The following is a 15,521-nucleotide window of genomic DNA, read 5'->3' as shown; positions in this document are numbered from 1 at the left end:
AAATTATTAAGATTACTTCATTAATTGGATTTACATTTCCAGCAACTGTGGTGGGATTCAAATTCATTGCTGGATCAACATCCTAAAGCTTTCACTGCTCATGCAGAAACAATGCCATTGTATCACTGCTAGTATATGTTCTTTTTGCAAAAGAATGAATCCAGTGCAATTATAATTGTTTTTGCTATAATGCACTCCAGTGATCATATTTTCAATTACGATTTATTTTAAATTTTTTATGTAGTCATCAGATTAAAGCATGGAGTAGCTTTTCAGCTAAGTAAGTTCAATATTAAAGATTTCCTGGATTGTTTTTATAGGCTGTTTATAAAGATCACCTTGGTGTTAAGTTTACTGTGCCCTAAAATTATACCTTAATTCTAAATTTAGAAGCACACATTCATTTCCTGCTCCAGTCATTCTATATTTCCTATTAAGTCTACTATGTTCTGTTTGGTTCATGTCCAAACTTGATTTATTTTTGGGAGAGGCTTTAGTGATGTAATTGAAGTGTCTAATATAGAATTTCCAATAACAGACGATTAGGATAGCAACAAGACTTCAAAAATATAGAGACGGATTGGTGGAATGGGCTAATAATTTGGAAATTAAAATTCGATTGTTTGTAATTCTTCAGTACACGAATGTAATGGAGAACGAAATGATTGTTACTCCAGACTGAATGCAGCATAAAAAACATAATAAGCATTAAAAACCACAATAAATATAAATGAGTTCTGTAAAACCAATGTACAAGTAACGGTTTGAATGTGGCCATATATACATAAGATCAGCTTGTACACATAGATAGTATGTACATAAAGTGACACTCGGTATCTGTACACAAGGTGACTGGCAGGAAATAATAAAGTGACAAAGTGACTATTGACAAGAGGAACACTTCTCAGTAGCAGCAGGACAAATGAAAGCACCGTCAGTGTAGATATGAGCTGTGGAGTGATAAGTGTAAAGTGAGTGAATAGTGGGGGGGGGAGATGAAGTGTGCTGAGGAGTTGTGGAGAGTAGTGGCTGATGTGGATGTAACAGTGATGGGATGGGTTAGTGGGTGGAGGTGTTGATCAGCCGGTATTAAATTTAATTTAAAAAAAGAAGGCACTTATAGAAGAATATAGATCTGAAAGAGGCACAAAATTAGAAATGTCCAGGGATATATTTGCTTATTTCCCATTCCAATGTGTTGGTCCATGGTCTGTTCTGCTAAAATGAGGCCACTGTCGATGGAGAAGCAACACCTTGTATTCCATTTGAGTATCCCCAACCTGATAGCATCAATATAGATTTATTTTTCCGTTTTTAAAAAAAACCCTCCCTGCCCCCCTTTTTAAAAAAATTGCAACAGTTTCTGCCTTAATCATTTTACCCAAAAACCTCTGCTTTTTGACTGATACTTTGGACAGCCAATGGTGTGAACAGTGTTGAGAGAGGCTGGTGTCTTGCTCAACTTGAAACCTCATATTTCCCAGCCACCCAGTTGCACCAAAAAATTGTAATGGACCTGCATCCCTAAGTGGTTGGGGCTCCCTCTAATAAAAAGGCTGCAAAATCCCTTTCTCGAATCTCTGTTGTTGGCAACCAATTTGATTGGGCCACCTTCCAACTAGAAACAAAGGTGGTCCCAGCAATAGCTCCAGCTGGATGATCCCATAGAATGCATATGGCTTGAGGAATGTTCAGATATAGCTAAGAAATCTTCCTTTTGAATCCTTTGCAGGGAAAGAATTGAACAAGTTTAATCTGTTTTTTTTAAAAACTGCTGAGGTTAGGATATTGTGTAGTATTTGTATTGCACATTCTGAGTGGAAAATTAGTCTCTGCAGGAAATGACTGATGGTCTGATAGCATAACCACTTGAAACAGAATTTTGTTAAAATTAGCATCTTGCCCTTTAAATATGAATCTAAGGATCAGATTCTGTGCTATGCATATTGTAATTGATTTGTATTAGGAGAACATAGTTGGGAAATTGTCTTAATACCCACATGAATCAAACTGGAAGTGTTGGCCAGGCATTAGTCTGGCTGAGATGATACATGTTTACCCTTGTAATCAACAAGCAAAGCTGTTGTGTAGAAATTTCTCTCCTCTTTGTTCTATTTGTTTGCATGGAATGAATTTTTTTTTAAATTTCCACAGTATTTTAGAGCATAAGATATAGGAACAGAATTGGGCCATTTGGCCCATCGAGTCTGCTCTGCCATTTCATCATGCTGGATCCGTTTATCTTCTCAGCCCCAATCTCTGCCTTCTCCCCGTATTCCTTCATGGCCTAGCCAATCAAGAATCTATCAACCTCTGCCTTAAATAAGCTCAATGATTTGGCCTCCACAGCTAGTTGTGACAACAAATTCCATGGATTCGCCACTCTCTGGCTAAAGAAATTCCTTCTAATCTCCGTTCTAAAAGGGTGTGCCTCTATTCTGAGGATGTGTCCTCTGGTCTTATACTCTTCCCCCCATAAGAAACATCCTCTCTACATCAATAGACAATAGACAGTAGGTGCAGGAGTAGGCCATTTGGCCCTTCTAGCCAGCACCACCATTCACTGTGATCATGGCTGATCGTACACAATCAGTACCCCGTTCCTGCCCTCTCCCCATATCCCTTGACCCCGCTATCTATAAGAGCTCTATCGAACTCTCTCTTGAATGCATCCAGAGACTTGGGCTCCACTGCCTTCTGGGGCAGAGCATTCCACATATCCACCACTCTCTGGGTGAAAAAGTACTTCCGCATCTCTGTTCTAAACGGCCTACCCCTTATTCTTAAACTGTGGCCTCTAGTTCTGGACTCGGCCATCAGCGGGAACCTGCTTCCTGCCTCCAGTGTGTCCAATCCCTTAATAATCTTATATGTTTCAATCAGATCCCCTCTCATCCTTCTAAATTTCAGTGTATACAAGCCCAGTCGCTCCAATCTTTCAACATATGACAGTCCCGCCATTCCGGGAATTAACCTTGTGAACCTACGCTGCACTCCCTCAATAGCAAGAATGTCCTTCCTCAAATTTGAAGACCAGAACTGCACACAATACTCCAGGTGGGGTCTCACCAGGGCCCTGTACAGCTGCAGAAGGACCTATTTACTCCTATACTCAATTCCTCTTGTTATAAAAGCCAGCATGCCATTAGCTTTCTTCACTGCCTGCTGTACCTGCATGCTTGCTTTCATTGACTGATGTACAAGAACACCTAGATCTCGTTGTACTTCCCCTTTTCCTAACTTGACTCCATTTAGATAGTAATCTGCCTTCCTGTTCTTGCCACCAAAGTGGATAACCTCACATTTATCCGCATTAAACTGCATCTGCCATACATTTGCCCACTCACCCAACCTGTCCAAGTCACCCTGCATTCTCATAACATCCTCCTGACATTTCACACTGCCACTCAGCTTTGTGTCATCAGCAAATTTGCTAATGTTACTTTTAATCCCTTCATCTAAATCATTAATGTATATTGTAAATAGCTGCGTTCCAGCACCGAACCTTGCGGTACCCCACTGGTCACAGCCTGCCATTCCGAAAGGGACCCGTTAATCACTACTCTTTGTTTCTTGTCAGCCAGCCAATTTTCAATCCATGTCAGTACTCTGCCCCCAATACCATGTGCCCTAATTTTGCCCACTAATCTCCTATGTGGGACTTTATCAAAAGCTTTCTGGAAGTCCAGGTACACTACATCCACTGGCTCTCTCTTGTCCATTTTCATAGTTACATCCTCAAGAAACTCCAGAAGATTAGTCAAGCATGATTTTCCCTTCATAAATCCATGCTGACTCGGACTGATCCTTCTACTGCTATCCAAATGTGTCGTAATTTCCTCTTTTATAATTGACTCCAGCATCTTTCCCACCACTGACATCAGGCTAATCTCAGGCTAATCCACTTTTAACATTTCAATATTTGATAGGTTTCAATGAGATCACCCTTCATTTTTTTTGAAATTGCTTAATTTTCTTCTGCAGTTGCTGAAGATTTTTTAGTAAGCCAGTTTTCACCGGCATTTTTGCTTTGCACAATCTGAAAAGAATATTTTCAGACGAATAAAGGATGAATAAAGTATCTATCTATCTATCTATTTAACACCTGAGAATAGAATCACTAAGGATACGAACAGTCAGCACTGTAACTGACACCTCTGAACACTGAACATTATTTGAACTGTTATAAAAAGTTCCCTCAACTATTTTTCTTTGATAGTTGTTAATAAAGCTTCCAGCCTTGGAAGTTAATTTCCTGGACTTGCTCACATAAAGTTCTAAATGTAAGTTTTTGCTAATATATTTCAGTGATTGTTAAAGTGAAAGTTAAAATGAGTTGTTAGTGTTGTTTGAAGTTAAAGTGAGTTGTATTTGTTCTGAGCAGTTTCACAGCCAGTTTTAAAGCATGGTCTGGTAATGTGCCCAGAAGTGTAGTATCTCTAACTGCAGCATACTTAAAAAAATTGTCTTTTTAATAAAATTTAAGAATTGGTAATAGAGGAAATCATAGTCAGTAACTAGGACTGGAAGTGTTTTGAGGTTAACCTGGAACTTCAGTTTGAGATTTTGAGTGGAGCAGTTATAGACCATTGGTAAACAAGAAAGAAAGCTTGTATCCTCCGGATTGTAAAATAAAATGGAATCATTGATTTGAAATTGATTGACCTTTAGTAGTTTGGCTCACAAACAAGAGTAACACGACGTCCACACTTTTTCCACTTTTTCTCTTCCTCTCCACTTCTTTTCTATTGTCCTTTTTGCCTCTCTCTCTTGTTTAACTTTTTATATCCTTTGCTGCATGTATTTCACTCTATGCTTTGCATAAATGGTGTATCAGTGAGTGATTTCACACTTTGAGTTAGCACCTGTGGTAATTCCAGGTTTACAGGTAACGAATCCTTCAACCAGGAGTAGTGATGGGTCACCTGGATGGCTGTATCGTTCATACTAGTCTGAGAGGAGAAGCTCGGTTTGCTAAGTGGCTGGGCATTGGTTGGCCTTAATTGAAGTAGCCTATTTTGAGATGAGAAGATTGGCTGGAGAAAGTTGAGGGCAGTTGACCCACAAGAGCGTTGCACTGGACATTTGAGCTTCTAAGTAGAATGGCCTGGTAATCAATTTGGATTAAAATTTATTAATCATGTTATGCATTTAATTAATTTATAAATGTATTAAGTGTTGTGACTCTTCAATAGTGGTAATATGTGATGAGGAATTAATTCTTGGTTCTATTTGATTTCTTCTTCAGTCCCAGTGTTCATTAGTACTTAGAAACTGAATCCTGTTACTGGGCTTTTATTAAGGTTCTGAGTATGTGCACTCAGTGGCTACTTTCTTAGGTACAGCAATGGAACCTGATGTGCCCTTCTGGTGCAAAAACCCATCCACTTCATGGTTTGGCATGTTGTGAATTCAGTGATGCTCCTCTGCACACCACTGTTGAAACATGTTGTTATTTGAGTTATTGCCACCTTCCTGTCAACTTGAACCAGTTTGACCATTCTCCTCTGACCTCTTTAATTAACGGGGTGTTTTTGCCCACAGAACTGCCGCTCACTAAATGTTTTTGTTTTTTGCACCATTGCCTGTAAACTCTGGAGCAAGAGTTTCCAACCTTTTTTTTATGCCGTAGACAAATACCATTAAGCAAGGAGTCTGTGGAACCCCAGGTTGAGAACCCTTGCTCTTGTGCACGAAAATCCCGGGAGATCAGCAGTTTCTGAGATACTCAAATAATCCCATCTGGCACCACCAATTGTTACATGGTCAAAGTCACTTTGATCACATTTCTTCCCCATTCTGATGTTTGGTCTGAGCAACAACTGAATCTCTTGACCATGTCGGCATGCTTTTATGCATTGAGTTGCTGCCACATGATTGGCTGATTAGATATTTGCATTAATGAGCATATGTACAGGTACATCTAATAAAGTGGCCACTGAGTGTATGTTCTGTGCAAGTCTGCAAATATTGTGTACAGATGTATTTCAATACTACTGTTTAGATTATTCCTGGTTATTTTCACAGTACAAAAAGATGCATTGTAATTGATATACAAGGCCAATGCAACAGGTATGAAATACTTTACTGTGTTAAGATGCTTGTGAACCAATAAGGAACATTTTTAGTTTTATTTAATTATATTTATACAAACATGTGTTTGAACATGGATGTATATAAAGCCACATATAAAAGAGACTCAAAGATTGTGCTGTATCACTAAGAATTATAGTCATTTTTATTTCTTGTACATGACAGATCCCTTCCCACCTATATGAGTTAACTGTGTCCCTCTTGGAAGAGTTGAATAGCATTTAACATTCATGATCATTTGCAGTATATATAATTACAGTGCAGCTTACATTTGCTATTTGTTTTTTTTAAGAGACTGGAGGCTACAGAAGTAAACAGAATGGAAAACTAACGATTGTTAATGATGTCGTTAGCCCTCCGCGAACTGCCTTACTGGGAACCATCTTTTCTCCTGTTTTCAGTTTCTTCTCACCAGCAAACAAAAATGGTAATGTATTAATTACCTGGGTGATATGCTTCTTAAACACTTGCCAGTGTAGAACTGTGTTAAATCAAATGCAGTGTTAAGATACCTTTACAGTGTCAGGAAGCAGATCAATTTTAAGTAAGATTGGTACAAAGGTTTTAAGTGTGTTACATCACAGTCAATGGTTACTCAGACTCAGGCCTGCCCTGCAAAAATCTATCCAAGTAGTCCCATTTTCTATCTTTCCCCTCAAGGTTTACTTTTCCTCTTCAAGTACATATCCATTTGACTTTTAAACTGGAGCCTGGTTCCTCTGAACTTTCACATAAGAAGCAAGAGTGTGAATAAACCATTCAGCCCTTTGTGTGTGGTCTGCCGTTCAGTAAGATTGTGGTTCATCTTTTCCTCAGTGCCATTTTCCTATACTCATTCATGTCTTTTGATTCCCTTAATATTGAAACATCTCTTTCTTGTTTTACATTTGGAGATTGTGTCTCCGCAGCCTTTAAAGATAGATTTTTTTTTTAATTCACTGTCATCTAGAACAGGGGTTCCCATCTTGGAGTCCATGGACCTCCTCGGTTAATGGTAGGGGTCTGTGGCATAAAAAAGGGTGGGAACTTCTCTAGGTGAAGAAATTTTCACATGATTAAATGACTGATCTCTCCTTTTCCAGACTGGAATCTGTAGTTTTACACACTCTCCCAATTCCCCATAGTCCTCAAATCTTTGATCTTTCAATTAAGTATCGATTTCCTTAAATATATATAGTGATATGGCTTCCAACACCCCTCACCTCCTTTAGGATTTTGTATGGTTGAATAAGTTTCCCCCTCATTTTTCTAAATGCTTAGGAATACAGTTCGAAATTGTCTAACCTCTCTTATTAGAACAGACCTTAGAGTTCACGGGAATTAAACTGGTGAATCCCTTTATGTAGATAACAGAACCAAAGCTAAGCACAACATACTGAGCTTAGCTTCACCAACACCCAGTACAACTGTAACAAAATTTCAAAACTCCATCCCTTTGCACTGAAAACAAACTTGTCGTTTGGTCCCTTAACCACTTGTTGGGATAGCTTGCTGACTTTTTGTGATTTCATGCACTAGAATACCTAGACTGCCCCCCCCCCCCCACCGCTCCTGAATTTAACTCATTTGCAATCTCCTTAGATAATTATACAGTCATTTACAAGAGCTTAAAACTATTCATTGTCTCACAAACAGTTTTGATTCAAAAAGATATCTTCCCCCCCTCTTACCCCTGGTATAATTAGCTGGCAGCTGACATGTTTAGCGTTCTCTGTCATTGCTGCAATATAATTAATCACAAGCAGCTGTGTAACCATAGCCTAGGCTCTCCAAATCCTCCTCCTTTTCTTTTTTCTGGGAAACACACGGGACGGTAACATCTTGGTTAGTATAACACTTTACAGTACCAGTGACCTGGGTTCAATTCCCACTGCTGTCTGTAAGGAGTTTGTAAACTCTCCCTGTGAGCGAGAGGGTTTCCTCCAAGTGCCCCAGTTTCCTCCCACGTTCCAAAGATGTACCAGTTAGTAGGTAGATCATTGTAAATCATCCTGTGATCAGGGTTAAAACGGGTGTTGCTGGGCAGCATGGCTCAAAGGGCTGGAAGGGCCTACTCTATCCAGTATCTCAATCAATAAATAAATAAATATTACAACACCTGCGGTCTGGGGTCAATTCCCACTGCTGCCTGCAAGGAGTTTCCCCATTCCTTTGTGTGGTTCCTCTGGCTACCTGACTTTCCTCCCACATTCCAAAGATGTACAGGTTAGTAGGTTAATTGGTCTTATGGGTATAACTGGGTGGCACAGGCTCCTTGGGCAAGAAGATGCCATGCTGTAACTCTAAATAAATATTATGTGTATGGAGTCTGGAACTGGAGCGTCCCACATGTAACCTACCAGTTCATCATATTATTTGGTATTCATACTCATGAAGGATGCTGATAAAGCAAGTTGGAAGCAAACGTTTTCTCTGGCAAGTGTTTTGCTAACACAAGGTGACGGTTAAAGTGGTAGATTGAAAATATTTGTCAAAATAAAGAAAAGTTCCTTTGTGTAGTGCACTACTGGAATACGAAATGTAAAGAAAAATGCAAAGTTCTTATGGAACTTGACAGAAGCTGTTTTAGAGTTAGTAACATGGAAGCAGTCACTTCAACCTAACTTGTCCAAAGCTGTCTTCCTGAGCTAGACCCATTTGCCTCCATTTGGCCAATATCTATCCAAATCTTTCATATCCGCAGATCTGTCCAAAATTTTTTTTAGCAATTTTCCCACCACTATCACTTATTTTGGCAGCTTGTCCCATTTACCCACCACCCTCTGTGTGGAAAAACATGCCTCTTCTGTCCCATTTCTATTTTTCCCCTCTCTGCTTAAGCCAATGTCTTCCAGTTTTAGATTCTCTGAACCTGAGAAAAGATTGTGATAATCCATCTAATCGATACTCCTCATGATTTTATAAAATCTATATAGGGTCCCTTGTCTGCTCCCCTTGCTCCAGGGAAAACAGTCCCAACCTCCTCAATCTCTCCTTGTAACTCAAGCCCTCCCAACCTGGCAACATCCTTGTGGATATTTTCTGCACCCTCTCTAACTTAATTCCTGAGGTACGATGACCAGAACTGCACACAATAAAATCCAGGTATGGTCTCATCAACATCTTGTAACATGATATCCCAAGTTGAGGCCCAAGAACATACTGAATGGCACAGCAGACTTGAGGGGCCGAGTGGTCCATTCCTGGTATTTTCTTGGTTCTTCTTGTTTACAAGTAGAAAGCTATTCTTCTCTCGTGAATTCTTGTGGAATTCACACAATCTGGATTCTATGAGTGCAATTGCACTTCAGCAGTCATTGTGTAAGGAGGGTAATAGCATTACAAAAGCAAAAATAAATAAATCCTTAACCATGAGAGAGCTCATTTTATACTTAATGTTACTGGCATTTTTGGCACTTTTAACGAACAGCCACTTAAAAAATGTGTCATGGCAAATGAAAAATATTTATTCTTTCCATACACACATGTACGTATGTTGTTTTGTTATCTTACACATATTTAGATACTTGTGACGAATCTGTTATTTCTTAATATAATGTAATTTATTGTTTACCATCATCTTTGTAGGAACATCAGGTTCTGACTCCCCAGGTCAAGCTGTGGAGGCCGAAGAAATAGTCAAACAGCTGGAATTGGAGCAGGTAGACGAGATAACCACCAGCACTGCAACGTCAGCTACAGGAGGACTGTACTCTGGTCAGGCAGTGACAGCACAATCACCGTCCCCAGACAGCAGTTCAGATAATACAGAAGATAAGGTCGCCAGTAACATTCACTCAATGCCAGGTATCACAGATTTTTTTCAGACAAGCAGATGTGTTGCAAATTCTGGTAAATTACTGCACCCTTGATGGTTTTGGTGGTTGTGGGCAGAGTGGTATATTGAGGGCCCTTGAAATTGAGGAAGGACTGGATTGGTTTGAAGGGCTCATATTACAGTTACTCATCTCAGAAACCAAAGTGGCACAAGAATAGACAGTGGGTTTGATTTCAAACATCTTTGCTATTATGCTGACTTCAGTGAGCTTGTTAGCATCCTGAGTGTTTACTCTGCAATGCTATAAAACATGGACATGATGGTATTGAAGAGGTTCACAGGAATAAAAGGGTTAATGTATGAGTAGCATTTGCTGGCTGTGGACTTGTACTCGCTGGAGTTTAGAAGAATGGGAGGGATTGCATTGAAACCTATCAAGTATTGAAAGGACTAGATAGAGTGGATGTGCAGAGAATGTTTCCTATGGTGGGGGAGTCTAGGACCAGAAAACATGGCCTCCGAATAGAGGGATGTCCATTTATAATAGAGATGAGGAATTTCTTCAGCCAGAGGGTGATGAATCTGTGGAATTCATTGCCACAAGAAGCTATAGAGGTTAAGTCATTGAGTATATTTAAAGTGGAGGTTGACAGTTTCTTGATTATTAAGGAGGTCAAAGCTTATGGGGAGAAGGCAGGAGGCTGAGAGGAATGATAAATCAGCTATGATGAAATAGTGGAGCAGACTCAATGGGTCAAATGTCTTAATTCTGCTCCTGTGTCTTATGGTCTTATGCTGTTAGTGTTTTTAGTACCAGAAGTTAAACAAGTGAACCACAGTTAATAACATGTAATATTTCAAGTTTGAAGTTAAAGGAAGGAAAAGCAAAATATAAGTGTCATCGGGAAAAATGTAAAATCTGAAAGTAATGGTTTCTATAGATATGCAAACGGGAAAAGATTAGGTAAAAGTAATGTGTATCCTTTACAAATAGAGAGGGGGGGAAATACATTAGGAAATAAGAAAATGGCAGAGACACTATACAAAACTTCCGGAAGGAAGAAACAGACAAGTGGAAATAGTGGTTTACTATGTTTCTAGTGTGAATGAGGTGTTCAGAGAAGTTAAAATTTGTAAAACTAATTAGTGGAGTAATTAGAATTAATGGGACTGAAAGACAATAAATCACTGACCAGCACGCTAGTCTTTTGAAGAATGTGACAAAGTTGCTCAAGTAGGTAACTTGGTCAAATAAGGATGAGCTGGGCAGAAGGGCCTATTTCTGTGCTGTGTGGAACTGAAGGTCACAGTCTGGACATCAAGGGTTAGCCATTCAGGTCACGGATCAGAATATACATATAAGCATTCTAATAAGGCCCCCTTCTGCCTATCTTTGTTATGTTTTGTATAAAATATGACACTCAAGAAATGATATTGTAGCCCTGATACTTATTTCTATGCTGTGTTTATTAGTCGTTAAAGACTTTCCGGCACAGTGTTAATAATAAACTTCCTTCATATTTGGCAGATTTCCCAGTGTCTCTTGATTTTACTTTATATGCCAAGCAGCTGAGTCATGTGACTCACCATTGTGCTTTCATGTCCTAAGCTTCCCTCCCCATATATGTAGAATTTTGTTCACTAAACCAATATCCCTCAGCAAGCCTAAGTACTCTTCATGTACTGAGCAAAGTACCAATAGAGTTCAAAGCTATGAAGTTACAAATTGCCATACATGTGCTTTAGAATTAGTACCATGCTTCCCAGTTAGCCACTGGTCTGCAAAGATTACTGGAGATTGGAATTAAAAATAGAAAATCTGTGGAAAGAGAAATAGAGTGAACACAATCTTCTCTGAACTGCCTACTTTACAGCTTTCTCGAGTCCCTCATATTCCATGTACTTTTAGAGCAGGTCTTCTCGTTTTTTGTGCTCTTTCTTCTTTATAATGAAGACTTGTATTCCATTTGACTTTCTGGTTACTTGCAGTAACTGATGGGAACTTTTTGTTATTTGTGTATGCCCATCCAGATCCATCTGTAAACATTTCACTCCAGTTTCTCTCCATTTAAACAACACTACCCTTTTCTGTTTTTTCTACTAATGTGAATAACCTCATCATTCTTTCCAATAGACCTCTACCCACTTGCACAGTCTATATTCTATTGCATATTCCCTCCATCCCTCACAACTTCCTTTCTACCTGAAAGAAGCAAACTCGAACACTCATAAGTGTCACTCAGATAGATTGTCAACAGTTATGAGTTGGAAACTAGCTTCAACCCTGATCCCTGTGACACCCCACAAGATCACTTACTAACCCCAAGCGAGCTGCTTATTTATTCATTCATTTGTCCATCTATATTTATTTATTTAAAGATACAGCGCAGAACAGGCTCTTCCAGCAAAGCGAGTCATGCCTCTTAGCAACCCACCCATACTTAACCATAGCCTTGTCACAGGGCAACTTACGATGACTATTTAATGTATCAACAAGTATGTTTTTGGACATCGGAGGGAACTGGAGTATCTGGAAGATAAGGATGCAGTCTCAAGTACAAACTCTTTACAGAGGACATCAGAATTGAACTCTGAACTCTGTCGCCTCGAGCTGTAATAGTGTAGTGTTAACCACTATGCTACTGAGGTACACCCGCCCCCTAAAATTTCACAGTCACTACTCTTGCTTTTTGTTAGGTAGCTAATGTTAATCCCTTAACCACACTTGTATATTACACCCAACATCAGGGTTTTTTTGTGGGGAGTGCTGCAAACCCTTTGATATTGTGTTGTTAGTTTGACAAATCTGCCATACAAAATCAAACTTCCTCTAATTCCTGAGTCATGTTATTGTGCTCAATCATTGAAGTATTAGTTACCTAGTACTATGGCCACAGAAGAAAAGAAATAGAAGCTTATAGCCAGAAGAGCATGGCCTTTTGCTGTTTGTTTTGTCCCATTCTGATCCACTTTCCCTATATCCCCGTTTCTTTTTTTCAAACTGTCTCCATTTTCCTATCGGTGGTTATTACCAAGTTTCTATCATCCTCCAGCAAAGCTGTCCCATCATAGCAAGTGGCTGCTTGAAATTATATCCTCCTCATCCCTTATATTAATTAGCTTAAATCCATTTCCTCTGCTTGCTCATTTGCAGGGAGGACATGAGAATACTAGAGAGAGTAAAGAGGAAAGCTAGGGCTGAACAAAACTAATTGTGAGGAAAGATTGGGTAGATTGTGATTGTTTCCTTTGGAACAGGGTTGGCTTAGGGAAGATCTAATTGGATGAAGAACCTAGGCAAAGTAGACAGGAAGGACTAATTTCCCTACAGCAACAGCCATAGATGTTGGCAGTTAGTAGGAGAAAAAGGTTCTCGCCCAAAGAAGTGGTACTGTGGAATCTGTTGCCTAAAAGGACAGATGATGTAGAATGTATCTTCGTATGTATAAAGTACTTGGAAGAAGTTTTAAGAAGTATTTGGAACTTGAGGCTGGGGAAGCAAGAGTGAATTATGGCAGGATAGCATTATTCTGAGTAAGCATCATCTTAACCAGTTGAGTTGGTAGTAAGCAATGTAAGCATTCATTTCAAATGGACTAGAATGTAAAAGCAAGGTTGCAATGCCGAGGCTCGATAAGGCATCAGACCACATTTGGAGTTTTGGGCCCCATATCTGTTCACGGTATCTATGCCTCTTATCATCTTGTCCGTCTCCAAGTCACTTCTCATCCTCCTTTGCTCAAAAGAGAAAAGCTATAACTTGCTCAACTTTTCCTCATAAGACATGCTGTCCAGTTTAGCCAGCATCCTGATAAATCTGCTCTGCACGCTCTAAAGTTTCTGTATCCTTCCTATAATGAGATGAACAGAACTGAACACAATACTCCGAATGTTGTCTAACCAGAGTTTTCTGATCCAGGAAGGAAATGGACAATGATGTTTTGTGTCAGTCATGTCCTTTTCTATTTGTTCTTTTTATTCATGGAGAGGTCTGGTCTGAAAAATTTGAGGGATGGGAGTTGGGGGGTGGGGGACCAGTAGTGGAGGGTAAGTGCAGCTTTTGAGGTAAAGTAGGTGTCTGAATAAGGTGTCATTGTTCTGCGTTTCCTCACACTAATTATAGGGGGCGTAGTATCTTTTTAAAATGATTATGCACCTTCGGATAATTTCAAATTGTTTATTTTTATTTTTTTAGCACCAGAATTGAATGTGACAAATGCAGAACTCTGCAAGACGATATCTTCTCCTGACACTTACCCAGAGCCACCTGCTCATCCGGAAGCAAGCTATGAAGAGGACTGGGAGGTTTTTGATCCGTAAGTTTGCCAACTATTTATTAAAAATTGCATTGCAGAAAGTACAAATGTTATAACTTTGTCATGAACTTCAAAGGTCAGCTTTGGTGCTTTTGTTATGAATATTTTGTTTGTTGATTTGACCATAAGACATAAGAGCAGAATCAACATATTTGGCCATTCCGTCATGGCTAATTTATTATCCCTCTCAACTCCATTCTCCTTCCTTTTCTCCATAACCTTTGAAACCCTGACTAATCAAGAACCTATCAACCTCCACTTTAAGAAAGAAGTCTGAAGCATAAAATTAAACACTTTAAACCACTTTTTATAATGTTGCTTTCATTGTAAATACATGCTGATATTTATATAATTATGCACATTTTATTGCATGATGTGCTAACACAGCACAACAAATTCCTAATGCATGATAAAGTTGATCCTTAATACTTGAAAACTGCCACAAAATCTATTTTAATTCTGTTTCTATTACAATGAAGAGAGGCCGTTTAGTCCATCAGACACAACTCTTGCCAGTTTTGTTGAAGAGTTAGTCGCTTGTACAGTATACCATTTTTAGATTTATTCACATGGATTTGTACACAAATCCATTACCCAGCCTTTTTGCCCATTGATACTAATCCCTTTTGCATACTTTAGGTCTCCATCTTTCTATACCTTGCCTGATCAAAAGGTAAGTGTACCTTGTAGTGATTGCATCTGATCTTATCTCCTTTGGCGGCATATTCCAGATGTCAGCCACTCTCTATATGAAGACTTTACCCTCAAATCTTCCCTAAGATTCCCCTCTTCTCACCTGTTTGTTTTTGGTACCCCTGAGATGAGAAATAAATTCTGACTACCTTAACCTTTTATAATTTTACTTATCTCTATCAGCTCACCCTTCAGCTTCCTTTGCTCTGGAAAAAAGACAGCCCAGCCTGTCCAATTTTCTCCATGAATTCTCCAATCCGGCAACATCCTTGTCAATTTCTCTGCACTCTCTTCAGCACAGTCATTTCCTCGTAGTGTGGTGACTAGTAATGCACATAATAATCAAGTGCAATCTCACAAATGCTTTGTGAAGTTGCAATATAACATCCCAACTTTTAGATTTTATGTTTTGAACTATGAATGTTGTACACCTTCTCTGCGCCCTATCTCCTGTGCTGCCACTTTCAGAGAACTACGAAAGCTTACTACATGCATTCTGAATTATATTTTAGCTTACCTGTAGTATAATATTACCTGCGTATGTTGTGTCGGTACAGCATGGTCTCAAGGAATGTCGATCTATGTCTATATCTGGTTCAAGAGCAGGTGCAATTTCGTTGGCCCTTCACTCAGCTCAGTTACACATTCACAATGAAGATACA

General features: G+C 39.2%; 1 protein-coding gene across 6 annotated transcripts in view; it reads left to right on the top strand.

Annotated features, from left to right (window-relative positions):
* Window positions 1-15,521, top strand: part of LOC140718658 (CTD small phosphatase-like protein 2) — a 72,061-nt gene that overhangs the window by 35,268 nt on the left and 21,272 nt on the right. For all 6 annotated transcript variants that reach the window (XM_073032686.1, XM_073032680.1, XM_073032684.1 and 3 more), the window contains 3 exons: window positions 6,386-6,520; window positions 9,661-9,879; window positions 14,046-14,166. In XM_073032686.1, the coding sequence (XP_072888787.1) occupies window positions 6,386-6,520; window positions 9,661-9,879; window positions 14,046-14,166 (475 nt within the window). The remainder of the gene's footprint in view (window positions 1-6,385; window positions 6,521-9,660; window positions 9,880-14,045; window positions 14,167-15,521) is intronic.

Source organism: Hemitrygon akajei, chromosome 30 (genome assembly GCF_048418815.1).
Source record: "Hemitrygon akajei chromosome 30, sHemAka1.3, whole genome shotgun sequence".
Classification (NCBI taxonomy): Eukaryota; Metazoa; Chordata; class Chondrichthyes; order Myliobatiformes; family Dasyatidae; genus Hemitrygon; species Hemitrygon akajei.
This window is presented reverse-complemented; position numbering and strand designations above follow the sequence as displayed.